The sequence below is a fragment of the Lissotriton vulgaris genome, chromosome 5, assembly GCF_964263255.1.
Source record: "Lissotriton vulgaris chromosome 5, aLisVul1.2, whole genome shotgun sequence".
Taxonomy (NCBI): domain Eukaryota; kingdom Metazoa; phylum Chordata; class Amphibia; order Caudata; family Salamandridae; genus Lissotriton; species Lissotriton vulgaris.
In genome coordinates this window covers 206016765-206032619 of record NC_141693.1, presented here as the reverse complement: position 1 = coordinate 206032619, position 15855 = coordinate 206016765, and the positions used below count along the sequence as shown (strand labels likewise).

The following is a 15855-nucleotide window of genomic DNA, read 5'->3' as shown; positions in this document are numbered from 1 at the left end:
CACTTCGGGTTTGAACTAAAAAATTGTACCAATGGAACACAGGGCCACAAACCCTATAATTTGAAGTCCACCTGCCTCGCCTCAAGATCACTCACCCTCTCCACAAGGAACAGAAGAGGTAGAAATACAAGACACTGATTACCAGGGCACACAAGATACTGATCACACACCTGACCCATGGAAAGACTGACATAGTCCGGGCCCAACGCTAGATGGCAGGAGTATGCATAGCATGTGTATCTGCAGCCAACAAATGCTACAAATATTTAATATTTGGGCTTTTTGTATGAAGAAAGAGGAAGGCTGCCCCATCAGGATGTTTGTATGTGGGGACATAGCCATCTGATTGGTAGACCTATGGGAATAGTAGTCCTTCACTTGGATATTGTTAAATGCAGTTTATAAAAGAATTAAAGTGCAACTAAAAGAAAAAATGTAAGCATACTCCTCACCTCGGTGTCCTTAATAGAATTTAAACTTTTCTTCATGATAGCCCAGAAATTTTATATGAAAATATATTTGAGGATTGAAGGAGAGGCAAGCGGAGTACAATTTGTAGATATTGGTCAACAGTAGACCATCAATTCATAAAATATACCGCAACAATCTCTGCTCCACCTCTATCACTGTCTAGTTGCTCACTCTCCAATGATCTCTGGTATTTGGTCCTAGATTAGCCTTTACAACTAATGAATGTTTTCTACTCCCAGTTCTTTACTGAGCATGCATACTGATTAGGTCATCAAGTGCCCAACTCTGTTCTCTGGTCACCTAGCTAAACTGAAAAACACTTCCTACTGCAGTGCTTGCTTATCGTTGTAATCACCACAGCTGCTACCTGCACATGAAGCAACCTTAAATCCACATTAGTTAATACTCTCTTTATTATACTTCCCATTTACATTTTTTTATTTTCAACACTTGTGGTCCTTCAGCCACCTATAACACTCCACAGTATCCAGCTGACCCCTGTAGGCCCTCACTAGCCCAAGTGTCTCACCTATCTTCCTTTCTATATTTGAGTCTTTGCTAATCTATTTATTCATCAAAGACATTAGTTTATGGCCTGGTCATCATCATGCTCCTGCAACTACATCTTTAAACCATGTCTTGAGCTAGCATCTTCTCTCACATCTAGACCATCCCTAGCGCCCAATTCACCTTCCTGGTTCATGGTCACCACCTGCCTCTGGTAGGCCCTATTCAAATCTAGTCTTTGTTAGTTAATTTTCTAAAGCCAGCCCCTCGTAGCCCAATGAACGATTTTAAGGTCACAAATCTTGCTTTACATCCAGCCCACATATCTTTCAAACTATCCTTCCCCATTCTGCAGTAGCATCAATCGATTTTCCTTGCTCTCTCTTCAGCATGCCAGCATCTGGTAGTTGCCATGTTCAAACACCTGTGCTAATTCAAGATTCAATCTTAGACTCCCAACTAACCCCTATGTCCATAAATGTCCCACCTATATAGTTCAGGAAACTTCTGGCCCTTGGCAGCATATGACCCTCATTGCTCTCCCAAATAAGCCCAATTCCTTCACTGGCAAATCTTCTCCTCCTCAGCCTACCCCCACATTCCTATTCTAAACCAAGATGCCAACAGTTTCCACTGATTCCTCCAATCCCTTAAGGTCCTCAGTCTTCACTGCACCACAACTCTCACAAGACCCACATTCCCTTGCCACTAATTATGCCTACTGGTCTGCTGAACCTGACTGCCTTTCCTTGCCCCACCAGCCCTAATGCGCATTCGGGTCATAAGTTCTCCATTTAATTATTCAGCACTGGCACTAGCTATAGCTTGTCTCATTATCCATCAGTCAATCAGCGACCCAACTCCCTTCGTTAAATAAGCGACCAATACTAGTAAACGAGAGATTCAAGTAGGCCGCAAGTCTATTCCTAATCACCAGTAACCTAACAATAGGCACTTCCCGAGTTTCTCCATCTAACCCCGCTATAATGTTGTCCTGTTTATGTGATCCATTTGCAGCTCTCATTCCCTACCCTATTAACAGACTGTTTTTTCCTGCTAATTACGTAATGTTCAATCTAACAAACGCAACACTTTTTTACTCAACACAATGCCCGCAACGAGTCTACTTTCCCCAACAAACCACACGTTTAGTCTCATTTTGTCTCACAGTTATTCTTTGACTCAAGCACCAATGATATACAGACCCTTCACCATCAATTCCCACATACTATTCCCTGACTTACCATCACAAGGCGTTTCTACTTCATTTACCCAACACTCCTCTCTAGGACGCAATCTAGTCCCCCAATTGCTCAATGATTGGCATAAAAGGAATATTCAATAACTTTTACTGCTGGGCTGTTTCCTGGCACTACTTAATAGATCTCAAATCAAACACAAGCTCTGTGGGATAAAGACCACAGGCGTACCCTACCTTGATTTCAGGAAAGAAAAACGAGAGCTTGCAGTATTTGCAGTTCAGCTTCCTCTCCGGGCACTCTCGCTCATTATGCCGCTCCTTATCGTTCAGCTTGATCATCACCTTGCAAGCCTGGCACTGGACCAGCATGTATGGGCAGTTCCCCTCATGGGTGCTCTGGCACAGACAAGAGGAGTGCTTTAATTAAACGGGCATATCCAAAGCTGAGCGCTACAAGCACAAATCGCTCATAACTTCATCCTTCTGATGATGCACCAAAGCGAAGGAGACAAGCCCGAACATTCTGCAATGGCCCCTTCAAAAATACAAGCAAGCACAACACAACAAATACACAAAAAAATAGTAACAGTAACAAATGGTGGATAGTTGATGGACAGCCTAGCCAGACTACAGGACTTGTCAAAGCATATGGCAGGATGAGAAGTGGAGGGAAGCTCAGTCAACACTGTTATCCCAGAAGGAAAATTAACACTGTTTCAGTTCAACTGGGTGGCATGGCGAGTAATCACATTTTCTTTTTTGAAAACAACAATTATCATAATGAGGAAGTCTTTTTTTATAAAATTGAGTTTGCAATTTAAATACACAGAATCTGCTCCATTGTTAAATAACAATGAGGAGACTGCAGATCAAAGAGAACAAAACAAAAATGTGCACTGTTGAAAGGTGAAACTGCCAACAAACAACACTATTTTCATCCTTGAATCAAGGTGAGGTTGCAAGTGTCAGCAACACTCCCACAGAGAGGCTATGTACGTTTTGTGACACTTCCTGTACCTAATGTGTATAAAAACATGAAGCAACTAAAAAAAAAAAACATTTCTGATGGTTCTTAATTGTATATTTATTGCAGCTATCAGCCTCAAAAAAGTGATGCCCTGTAGCGAAGCACTACCTAAGTCGCGGAGAGAATGTAGCTTAACTGCTATAGCGGTCGACCTCGAAGCTGGGGAACTGGGTTTGAGCCTCAACAGGGACGCTCAACATTCTACGATTACGAGCAAATCACTTAATATCCCAGTGCCTAACAAAATTAATGTGTCCGTCAGTAATGCAACTGGTGCTCCTGTAAAGCACTCTGATAACTTCCAGTTCAGTTTGTGCTATATAAAACACCTCAAATAAACAAAAGCAGGCTTTGCTGAACTACTCCTTGGTGACCTAGTTGGGAAAACAGCTTACCCCAACAGGGCTCTATGAATTACATAATTTGACAGCTACTTACCCTTCCATGTCTTTCTTTCAGATGGATGGTTCAGTACCCCTTAATTCCCTACTAGGGTCCCCTCCAGGTACCAGTCAGGATCTAAAAATTCAAAGCTGTCCCAGTCTCTCACCGGTGTCAGGTGGCACTGCTCGTCATTCACACGGCTTAAATTATGATGCCACTTAATATTTATAAAGCATGCTGATGCCAGTGATCTCAACTGCGTTCTGGTTTCCTCACCATTACTGAGTCAGGGATACAAAAGACAGAAGACGCTTGGACATGTTATAAAGGATAAAAGCATACTGAAATAAAATAATCCTTGACAGAGGACAGCTGTTGGTAAGGAATATACAAGTGATTGACCATCTATCAGAAAGAAAATGAATAAGGTAAGTAAACTATTACTCTAATGGACAGATATTCCTGCATCTATCAAGGAGGCAGGTAAAGGGTAAGTGATAAATGGCACCAAAAAAAAGACTGGACACGTCATACCAAAGAAGGAAGTCGCTCTCATCCATGTCCAACCAATAATGTTTTATGAAAGAATGCACAGAGTACCAAGTGACTGCCTCCCAAATCCTGTAAACATGAATTCCCCAAAACAAAGCATTCATAACGGTCATATCCATAGTAGAATGGGCCCTGAAATACAATGACCCTTGATAGCAGACTAAACTGTAGATTCATGTAGGCAATCAATTTATGTTGAGAGATCTACAGCTGTTCCATATGTAATAGTTTGTTGAGTCTCCACTGCCTTCCCTGTGACTGCAACATACAACAAGGTGATGTAAGGAATGCATCAATTAATCCTGGCCACTGGCCGTCACTACTGCTAAATTACAAACCATTGTTTTTCATTCACTATTGCACTCTAGATACAGATCTGCAATATGTAAATCAGTCGCAGTCCTGCTCCAATAGGGAGAGTTCAGCTAGAACTGCCACACCAGCTCTTCTCCAGAAAGGAACACAAGCAACCCAGACAGGTTTCAACCTACTTAGATCTTGTCGAAGTGGTATAGCCGGAGTCCTCTAGAATAGTGAGCAAGGGATCCACGTCGGGCATATCTGTTATACTAAGGGTAACTAATGCAACATACTATAAGGTAATGGAATAAATACTTGAATTAATCAAACACTGGTGATCGCTCATGGACACATTCTAGCCATGGCCATTGAGGACAAGGATCCATAATAAAGATGAGCAGTGCTCAAATGTGCATGAATCTGGGGGTGCATGACCTCTAAAAACACAATTTAACAGATACAACGTTGAGAAATCAGCTGAAAAATGGTAGGCTCCAGATCCATGAACTGGGGTGGCGGAGTGAGCTAAAGAACGTGATGGATTAAACCCAGATCAGTTGACTGGGGTGAGTGTTTGTATTGTCAACGCTCCGTCCATCATTTCCTTTGGTTTTTCCAATATGCAGCACCACCCAGCACCAGTAAATATCTGTGACAAATCTTAGATTTCCAGATCCAGTCTGTTGAATGGAAGGAGTTTACACAAGTAATCTGCGGGAAGCTCTATTTATCAGAACAATATTTACCCAGCTTAGATGTAAACCGCAACGGATAACTGTTTGAAAGCTGTCTGACATTAATCCTCCAAACAAATTACACTTCATGCACCAGGCTATACACCCATCTTACTTACGAACAGTTCTGAAAAGGATGCAAATTCTCAGGCATTATTCTGCCTCACAGAAAGAGTATCATAATTCACCGGAATGTCTGCTTGTTGAGAAGTACATCTGTTTCAAAATTCTCCCTTTACATCGGTGTTTTTCTCTCCCACAGAGGAGCAATGTAATGATTGGTCAACGTTTTATGATCAGAAGTAAAAATGTAATCTTTTTTTACCAGACTGCCTGGGCGACCCTTTGTGAAAGATAAGGTTGTTTAAGTCCATGTTTATACAACATTCCAAATGAGGACAAAGTAAGACCTGCTTGCAGATGGTTTTAACTATATAAGCTAGGCTGTTAGAGACCATATCAAGCAAATGGTTGTCTATTTAAATGCTGAAAGTGAAATAAAATAACATCTAAAGTGCAGCACTCTCCAAGAGCAGATGAGGATAATCGCACTTGTTGAATGCAAAAATGACCCTGAAAGATACGACTGAGTAAATCTGCTTCTGCCTTTTGAACATTTCACAATGAACTGCTTTGATCTGAGAGCATCTGGCTATCAGCCACTTTTAAATTGTTTGTGAGACATTAGTCTGGGTCTTGCACCTACTTGCTGGCCTAGTCAGTGCACTGTTGTTGTATTCACAACACTTGGAGAAGGATCTTAAGACCATTTCAAGATAAATTGAAGAACTTTGTATTGTAACAGTCTTTTCTGACAAGACACCTCAGTAACTTTAGCCGTTTCGTTATTATTGAAAGTATGCAAAATCTAGAGACAGGGCTTTGTATTTTAAGTTTAGAGTAAGCATGCTTCCTGTGGGCGAATTGACTGCCCGATGGAAAATCCCAGCCCAAACTTCACCTTTTTGCTTATTTTGTGCGTCTAGTGTCGAGTCTGTTGCCCACTTCCTATTTGAATGCCCCGCTTATAAATCCCCGAGATCTAGGTGGCTAAAACCTTTGTGTAGGGAGTTGGGCACCAGGCACCACACAGTCGCAATGCGAATCTTGACGTCCGACACCCGGCCCTTGTTCATGTGTGGTATGCCAACATTTTTAAGTTGGGCTTGGTTGATCAGATCCAAAAGGCTTAATGAAGTTGTTTAATTGTGGTCATTGTAGTTAGACCTTCTTAAGTAATTTATTGATGGTATTTGTACGATTTTATCCAACTTTTTGGATCTATTTAATATGTCTTGGTTTTTAACTTGTTGTGCTATGTAAAGCTTTTAAAGATATGTTTTTATCAAAATAAAGCCTATTGACTGACTGATTGAAAGTATGCATATTGAAGATCTGCTGAACGCATCTAATCTCCTTTGTAGGGCTATCAATAGATTCAATGGAGTGCTAAAATTCTGAATTTCTCTTTTTTTCCACCCCTGTCAAGTCAAGGAATGGACTGAACTTTCTCTTTGGTCTTTTTTCCAACCAGAAAATAACAGTAATAAGCAACCTTTCCTTTGTAGGTCTTGCACCTGTGCAGCAAGAGACCTCTAGAGGGGGGTTTGAAAACGTACTAGGAATCGCACACGCTCGTGCTTTTTTTTTTGTGGCCCGCTATTGGCCTTTGCGTGTGTCTTTTTATAAAAGACAGCACACAATTGGCCAAGAGTGGGCGCATTGCTCCGCCCACGGCCTATTGGTGTCTGTTACGAGCACCGGCCGTCATGTGGTTTCAATTATCGTGCCCAGACAGGGGCGTGATAATTGAAATCACATGGCTCGCTGTGGCACGCGTGCACGCACCACTCGCGGGCTTGTGTGACTGTCAGAGGCGAACTTCAACTTTTTACATTCCGAAGAATATCTTAAAAGATGGAAAACCAGTCTGCAGGTTTTACCGAGCAGAAGCAGTCGTCCTTGCTGCCCTGCCAGTCTAGACAGCTCTTAACCCAGAAAAGCTGAAGGAAAACTCGGCAGGACCATCGCACCATGCATTCTAGCTCATGAGTTAAGGCTGTAAGGGGGAGCAGCCTCACACAGTCTGTTTGTTGCTGCCCACCAGAAGTCCTGTTCTAAGGAGCATGGCTGCCGGTAAACTGGGACTGGATGGTAAGTGTTGGCTGATCACAGCATGGCAACTCCTGGCCCTAAGCAGGAACAGTCTTCAAAAAGTGTAATGTGTGCAGTATTTTTCATATTATTATAGGATCATTAAATAGGTGGCCGTATATGTTGTTTCCCAAGTCTATTGGATACATGCTGCTGCCCATGATTAGTAGCAGTTTTAAAATTATTTGGTTATTAAATAGGTGGAAGTGTCATTGTAGGAGAGTAGGGTCTGCAATCCTATGATCACCCAGATTTTTTGCTTTTGTTTCACTGGTTTACGACTTTCTCTGGCTGTGGGCCTGCCAATCAGACCCACAGCCTGGCTGTTCTCTTTCTAAATTACGACATGTACCCTAGGTGCATTTACCAATTGGTACTGGGCCACCTTATCAGACCCTGTAACTCAGGGCATAGGTGTACCCAGGGCTACCAGGGGCTGCAGCATGTATTATGCCACCCCTGACTGGCCTCTTAAATTTGACACAACTGGCTGCATGACAGCTGGGGCAAAGTCGTGTAATCACGCTTTGCTGTAGGTGTAGTATACCTATACCTAACCCTAAAATGGACACACAGATTCCTATCAGTCACTCCTATGGCAGGCCTTGACAATCCTGAAGGCAGAGTGCTTGGAATCGTGTGAGATGGTGCTCTGGCATGAGCTGAGCCTGGCTGCAGCTTGCGGAACCAAGTCCTAATAGCTGTTCCATGATATCGCATACCATATACTCTTAAGTGCATTATAATCCTCGCGGTTAAATGCCAACTTTGGTATTGCTTTATCAAAACATGTCGAGTAAGGTGTCATACGAATTGGAATACTAACCCCTCGCCAATTCTGGCGACGGGGTTAGCATTCCACCCTTCTAGAGGGACACGACATGTATGTAACTGTGAACCCCGGTTAAAGTTAACTGAAGCCTCAGCTCCACAAAATGGATGCTGCCACCACAGACACGAGTCTGACCCCCTGCAGCTGGGAGTCCTTCCAGCGAGGGGAGCCTGGACAAAGGGTTTCCTGTCAGGGGCGGTGCAAGCACCGTCCCAGACATGGTTTTGTGTATCCTGGGTAGGCAGGGCTTTTCAGGAAGGTGACTGCTGAGTGGCACCCCGGTGCTCACTACGCATAGGCCGGTCTGAACCAGTTCCAGGGGCACACCAGCCCCTGGCCTGGGGAAGTCCGGCATGGCTGAGGGGTGTAACCACCCCCCACCTAGTCCCACCCATAGGCAGGACCTAGTCACCGGGTCAGCCCCCTTTTTTAGTATAAAGATGGGAGCGGGCCCCCTGTTCAAATTAGATCATCTTTGGAGAATTGGTCAGCTATTGAGAGGGAGGCCTTTGCTGTGGTTTGGGCCCTGAAGAAGCTGAGGCCATACTTGTTTGGCACTCACTTCAAGATTCAGACCGACCATAAGCCCCTCTTGTGGCTAAATCAGATGAAGGGTGAAAACCCCAAACTGCTTAGGTGGTCCATTTGTAAGCGAGGGCCCTGGCAGAACGCACTTGTGGCACGCGCTTTCCTTCGCTCTCGATGTAGCCATGGCAACGGGTCACTTGCCCCCTGAGGGGCTCCGGCGCCTGCCAAAGGCGGCTCCCCAGGCCTGACGATGGCCGATAACCGAGGGTCTGCAGCTAGGCGAAGGGTGCTGCTCTCCGTGCTGAAGAGGCCCTCCTGTCCTCCCCACTGCGTCTCTTCTAGTGCGCAGTTCAGCTACCTCTGAACCCCGTAGGGCTTACGGAGCAGTCAAGTCCTGGGAGTTAGAGCTAAAATGTGTCCATTGCTACAACAAGCGCAGCACTCGTTCTGTGTTCTGATTAGTTCTAAAATCCCCCTTTTGGCTAGAAAGCTTGTGTGTGGAAAATGTTATGAGATTGCTTCATGTCAACTTCGCTGCAGTGCCCCCTGCTCTGTGGTTTTCCTTTACAAATCATTGCTTACAGGTGTGGTTTTTAAAATGCATTAAGTGGGGGTGAACCAGACTACAACTCCCAGAAGGCATTAGATTGGTAAATGAGACACAAGGATTGAAACAATGCATCCTTGTTGTCATGTGGCACCTGAAAACTAATATGGAATTTATTTAGTGCAGACTGAGCTAGGGAGCTGTTAAGGAGCTTGGGGATCGGATGGAGCTCAATGAAAGAAGGTGTACAAAACCGGGACTGGAAGGGCGGGGGCTGCAGTTGTCTTCATGGCTTCAGAAACAAAGGGAGCTAGCGGTTTGTGAGCTTCCTTAGAGGGGGATGATGAGGCCAGGTCCAGATTATCAAGTAGGCTCCGGCCTATGGGCCCCACTCCTTTTAGGGGCCCACGACCATGCATGAATTAATTGGTTCATTAACATTTTTGGTTGGTAAAATTAAAAACTTATTAGGAGATAATTTGCGAAGGGGTGGGGGCGGGGTGTATTTCGACTGCATAGGGGCCTCCACATGGTCTAATTCGGCTCTGGATGAGTACTTCCTTGACTTGGCATCTACTTTCTTACGTGTGGGATAGAGTAACTTCAATTCACCAAAAATGCCTGGGGTAGCTGACGTGACGTGAATCCTGCAAATACACAAAAACGCAACAGCTCCCAAGACACGATCCGACATACGGCCAGGCCCCACCTCGGGTGTTTAATCGGCAGAGTGTGGGCTAGAAGACCGCCTGGTGCGCCGCGCAGCCCCGCGGGCGGCCCCCGGGAACTAATTAATTAATTAATGCAGCCAGGCGGCCCTTGCTACCGCATAATTCCAGTGACTCTGGCTATACTTCACTTGGCCTCAGTCAGTGGTTCACAATTATTACCTGCTGGCAAGTAACTACTTTAAGCTGAATTATTCCAATATTTAGCCAAAATACACAACTTGTATGTTTTGACGCATATGTAACTCTCTTTTGCTGTTTCCCACAAGAATGGTATTGAATTGTTCAACCAAGTATTAATATTACTGATTGAAGAGCAAGTCAAATATTAAATAATGCTTCATAGTGTGGTACCTACTGTAGCTTGCCCTTAACTTTACATATGTATTTATTTTGAATTGCGTGATACCACATGAAGACACCATCCGCCTGATGAACTCCATCCACTCAGGATCCCCCACAGACCCATGTCCTCACCACATCTTCAACAAAGCAGACTCCGTCATAGCACCGCACCTCCGAGACGTCATCAACTGCTCCTTCAACTCCGCCACCTTCCCGGAAAGCTGGAAACACGCTGAACTCACCGCCCTTCTGAAAAAACCCACAGCGGACCCCACCGAACTCAAAAATTACCGCCCCATATCACTCCTTCCTTTCCCGGCCAAAGTCATCGAGAAAGCTGTCAACAACCAGCTCGCCGCTTTCCTCGAAGCCAACAATTCCCTCGACTCCTCACAATCTGGCTTCCGAGCAAAACACAGCACTGAGACCGCCCTCATCGCAGCAACAGACGACATTCGAACTCTACTGGACAATGGAGACACAGTCGCCCTCATCCTCCTCGACCTATCCGCAGCCTTCGACACAGTCTGCCACAGCACCCTTTTACAACGCCTCAGAAACATCGGAATACAAGGAAAAGCACTTGAATGGATCACCTCGTTCCTCACCGGAAGAACCCAGAGAGTCCGCCTTCCACCATTCAAGTCTGAGGCCTCTGAAGTCATCTGTGGCGTACCACAAGGATCCTCACTCAGTCCCACCCTCTTCAACGTATACATGAGCCCCCTCGCGGCCATCGCACGCCAACACAACCTCAACATCATCTCTTACGCGGATGACACTCAACTGATCCTTTCTCTCACCAATGACCCCAACACCGCCAAAACTAACCTACACGAAGGAATGAAAGAAGTTGCCAAATGGATGAAACACAGCCGTCTGAAACTGAATTCAGATAAAACTGAAGTCCTCATCTTAGGTACATCCCCCTCTGCATGTGACGACTCTTGGTGGCCGGAAGCCCTTGGAAAAGCACCCATCCCGACAGACCACGCACGGAACCTAGGCGTTATCCTGGATTCTTCACTTTCAATGAACAGACAAGTCAGCGCCGTATCCTCATCCTGCTTCAACATTCTCCGCATGCTCAAAAAAACATTTCGCTGGATCCCCACCGAAACCAGAAAAACAGTCACCCATGCTCTGGTCACGAGCCGACTGGACTACGGAAACACCCTCTACGCAGGTACTACCGCTAAACTCCAGAAGAAACTCCAACGAATCCAAAACGCCTCAGCCAGGATCATATTAGACATCCCGCGTAACGAACACATATCTGGTCACCTGAAAGACCTCCACTGGCTACCCGTCAATAAGAGGATCACTTTCCGACTGCTAACCCACGCACACAAATCACTCTACGACATCGGACCAGAATGCCTCAACTCACGACTGTCCTTCTACACACCCTCCCGCCAACTACGTTCGTCCAGCCAAGCCCTCGCCACTGTACCTCGCATCAACAAGACAACCATGGGAGGCAGATCCTTCTCATACCTAGCTGCTAAAACATGGAACTCTCTCCCCACTTACCTTCGCCTTACCCAGAACCACCTAGCATTCAGAAAGCAACTTAAAACGTGGATTTTTGACAAGTAATCCCCTTCCCCTCCCTAAGCGCCTTGAGACCCTCTGGGTATGTAGTGCACTATATAAATCCTTTGACTTGACTGACTTGACTAGCAAGACCTCTTTGAAGGGTTGGAGGATACGATAGTCATTTTGATAATATTCAGTGCTCACTTTTCACTTGTGATTTTTTGCCCTTTTTCCGCATTGTTTCTGATGATACTCCATTTTGGGGTAGTGGGCTGAAGAAGGGTAAGGGAGGATTTAATATTTTGTAAGAGGCTTTGCTTTACCGTAGATGGGTGCTGGTCACCTCCTACTTTTGATTGCGTTATAAGTTACTAATATTAATTCTGAAGTAGGTATTGCTATGGACACTGAGATATAAACACTGTAGGGAAAAACAACAATCAATAGATGTATAATGCTTCCTGAATTCTTCACTGTTCTCTAGGCCTACAGAGTTAAGGGTCCGCGATTATGTTTCCATTCACTGAATCTCATTATCAGCTTTGAGAATCAAACCGTGCATTACCAGAAAAAGGAAGTTTCATAATCCTTTGCTGGGCTTGAGGTTGAAAGTCAATGAGGTGAGGTAAAGAATGGCTCCTCATGGAAAGGCCATGATATTAGCCAAGAGATGCCAGATCATAAGAATCCACAGCAGTACTAATTACCTGCTTTGAAACCAATACTCTTTTTTGTGAAGCACAACCTTGAATACCAGAATGATGTATTGCATCTGCCTAGCAGCACAGTAGTACTGACAGCCTTCCTGAACTTTGACGGTCTGGTGAAGGGTCTGGACACAGAAACAGCAGATCCTGCTCTGGGAGCGAATGAATATTTTTAAACAACCTAGCCGGAGGACACTTGGTTGAAGCAGGAAAATCACCATTGTAAGTTCCAGTAAACTGGCACAGGAGCAAGTAATCGTCTCATGGCAGATGTAAATTTGAAAAGAAGATGGAAGTAAATGTCGGTTGTTTAGGTATAAGAATGTTAAGCTTTGACAAGTACTTCAATAAAGGTATTAATGTTATTGACTGGACAGATACAAGAGGAATGCTATTACAGAAAGGGAGGAGAGTATCTTTGTAGATAAAGAACTTGCTTAAAATCTAGTATGAGACATGTGGTATAGCTGGAACAACGCCTTTCCAAAGAGAATGGCCTTAACGTTGGTGACCTCAATCTTCTTAGATTAGTTCTCACTAGAGATAAGGCCGAAGTGGTGGTGGAAGTCTCACAGGTTGTGGCATGGTGCTAGGCACAAGAGGAAATGCAGCAATTGAAACAACATGCACAAGAGATGTGTGGTGGCAAAGTATAAAGAGAAACTGACGACTAACAACTATAGGCCGGAGAATAGGCTGCTGAGTTCTCTCAGCCTTAAATTTGAAGCATCCATCTCTTTAATGAATGCACCCAGTGTGCTGATAGGCAAAGAGACTTGCTCTATTGTGTGTCTTTCAACACTGATCAACGTTTCAACATGAAACAGTATGTTGACTGCAAGCCTGTCATCAACAGTGAAGAAGTAGTCTATTCGACATTGTTAACTTAAACATCGACTGAGAGCATTTTTGTTCCTCATGTCATTCTCTCTTTTAGAATCTCCCTTTGTGGGAGTCTCTAGAGATAGATGAAAGGCCAGTGGTAGAAGGAGCATCCTCTCCATCCTCATCAGATCTTAACCCAGGCCTCTCTGCAGACCCTCCTGCAGACCCTGAACAATGAATTTTTCTCTGTCCACCTGGATATATGTATATGGTGTGTCGATCTTCTGTATGATAACACTCAATCACATGAACGGACTGCATTGGATCTGTTTAGGCCTTCTTCCTTACACAGAAGATACAACAAAAAATGCTGGCATCTTATGAATAGAAAAAAAATAAGTTTGTGTCAGAAAATAGAAAATAAATGCTTTGTTTTAATACATTTAAAGTGAATCAAATTCAAAACGGTTTGGAAAAGTTTTCCAAAGGAAAAGTTTTTCCAAAAAAGCTGAGCACAATGCAACAGGATCCTGCTAGCAGGAGCCAGTAAAAAGAACTAGAGCAACCGACACAGCATGATGAGATGCTTGTGGGAATCCGCTTCTTATAAAAGAGCAGTATCAATTTTATAGGCATTGTAGGATGCAGCTTTTCTAGTTACATTGGCATCCTTTTCTCTCACTTGCCCTTTAATAAAGGTATGTGAGAAAGATTTTCTTGCCACTTCTCTTACTGTAGTGACTTTTTAAAGTATAATTGGCTTCATTTTTTCCGAGAAAAACAAAATTAAACAACGCAGCCAGTTGCAGGCTGTCAAAAAATGGCTTTTATAAGAAGTGTGAACTGCTTTAACAAATTCCACAAGACAGAAATAAAACTTCAGGCAGTGCAATAACACCTCTCCAAACCGACTAGCCACACCATCCTATTGTTCTCATTTGCTGCAAAAGCCATACCTAGTGATGATCACAAAAAGCATTCACTGTCATGTGTGTGGAAGGAGAAATAAAAAGGTTTAGGGCATGTACCGAAGTGTTGAGGCAGGTGAAAGGCCAGGTCAAATTTCGAACAATTTGCTGCACTTCCGTAAATTTGGGTAAGACAGACCCATGGGGAAAATGTAGGCGGTAAAAAGGTGTGCGCTAAGGAGGCATTAAACAGGATGGGGAGACCACACATAATGGAAAATCCATGATGGCTTAACTTCAAAACAGAGAACCTGAATTTTAAACAGGTAACATCAGTGACAATCGAATACAATTCTATGTCAGGACCGGAGGCTTCAGATTATGCTATATCTTCCTTCGCTTTATTAACATAAAGAAACCACAGCAGCTCAGGAAAAGATATAATAAGAACAAAAAAATGCTTTAAACATAAAGCATTGACGTAATGTTCAACAAAAAATCAACAACTCCCAAGAGTCTCTTTGCTTATAATAATAGTCCATAGTCCTTTGTCTCTGTCCATCATCACTATATAACCGGACTTCCCATCATCTTCCTCCTCTTTCTTCGCTGCTCCCGCAGCCAGATAAGTGCTTTTCTATTTTGTCTTCTTTTATTGAGGATGCCTACTTGGTCGTTCCCATCCACCCCCCTCATCGTCGTTTCCTACAATTCCTGTGGGACGGCAAGGTGTTCGAATTCACCGCCCTACCGTTCGGTCTCTCGTCGGCCCCGTGGTGCTTCACGAAGGTCCTCCACCCGGTAGTGGAGTTTCTCAGAAGTCAGGGGGTCCGGATGTTAGTATACTTAGACGACATCCTCCTCATGGGACAGTGCCCAGAGGTACTGGCGGGACAGCTGCGTCAAGCTGTCGGCCTGCTTCAGAGACTGGGGTTCGTCATCAACGGCTCCAAGTCGGTTTTGGTTCCCACTCAGCAGATCACCTTTTTGGGTTTCGTGGTGGACTCGGTACAGGCGGTCTTGAGCCTGCCGGGTCGGAAGGTCGCAAAGATACGACACCTGCTCCGGCAGACGATCGCGAAGGATCGTACGTCACTGCGCCATGTCGCCAAGGTGGTGGGTCTTCTGTCGTCCTCCATCCAGGCGATTTTCCCGGGCCCGCTGCACTACAGGGCTCTTCAGCGCCTGAAGGCGCAGCATTTGCGCCGTGGGATGTGTTACGATCAGTGGGTCCCTCTCACGGACGAAGTGAAGGAGGAAATGTCATGGTGGCTGTCTCACATGGAGGCATGGAATGGGCGAGCGATCTTCGGTTCGGCTCCGGACCTGATCATAGAGTCCGACGCCAGCAGGTCGGGCTGGGGCGCCCGGTGCGGGGATTTTTCCACCGGCGGCGCCTGGTCGTCAGAAGAACAACAATTGCATATCAATTGTTTGGAGCTCCTTGCGGGCTCCTTCGCAGTTCGCTGTTGGACCAAAGATTCAATCAAGGCTTGTGTCCTGCTGCGGATGGACAATATTTCGGCGGTCCGGTATGTGAACCACCTAGGAGGTCCTCGGTCCCGC

At 44.8% G+C, this 15855-nt stretch overlaps 1 protein-coding gene across 2 annotated transcripts in view; it reads right to left on the bottom strand.

Annotated features, from left to right (window-relative positions):
- TRAF2 (TNF receptor associated factor 2) overlaps positions 1–15855 on the bottom strand; it is a 500022-nt gene that overhangs the window by 228306 nt on the left and 255861 nt on the right. The window contains exon 6 of one of the 2 annotated variants that reach the window (XM_086921176.1): positions 2414–2575. The exons of the other annotated variant lie outside the window; for it this stretch is intronic. Coding sequence (XP_086777302.1) covers positions 2414–2575 — 162 coding nt within the window. The remainder of the gene's footprint in view (positions 1–2413; positions 2576–15855) is intronic. 2 annotated transcript variants of the gene reach the window in all.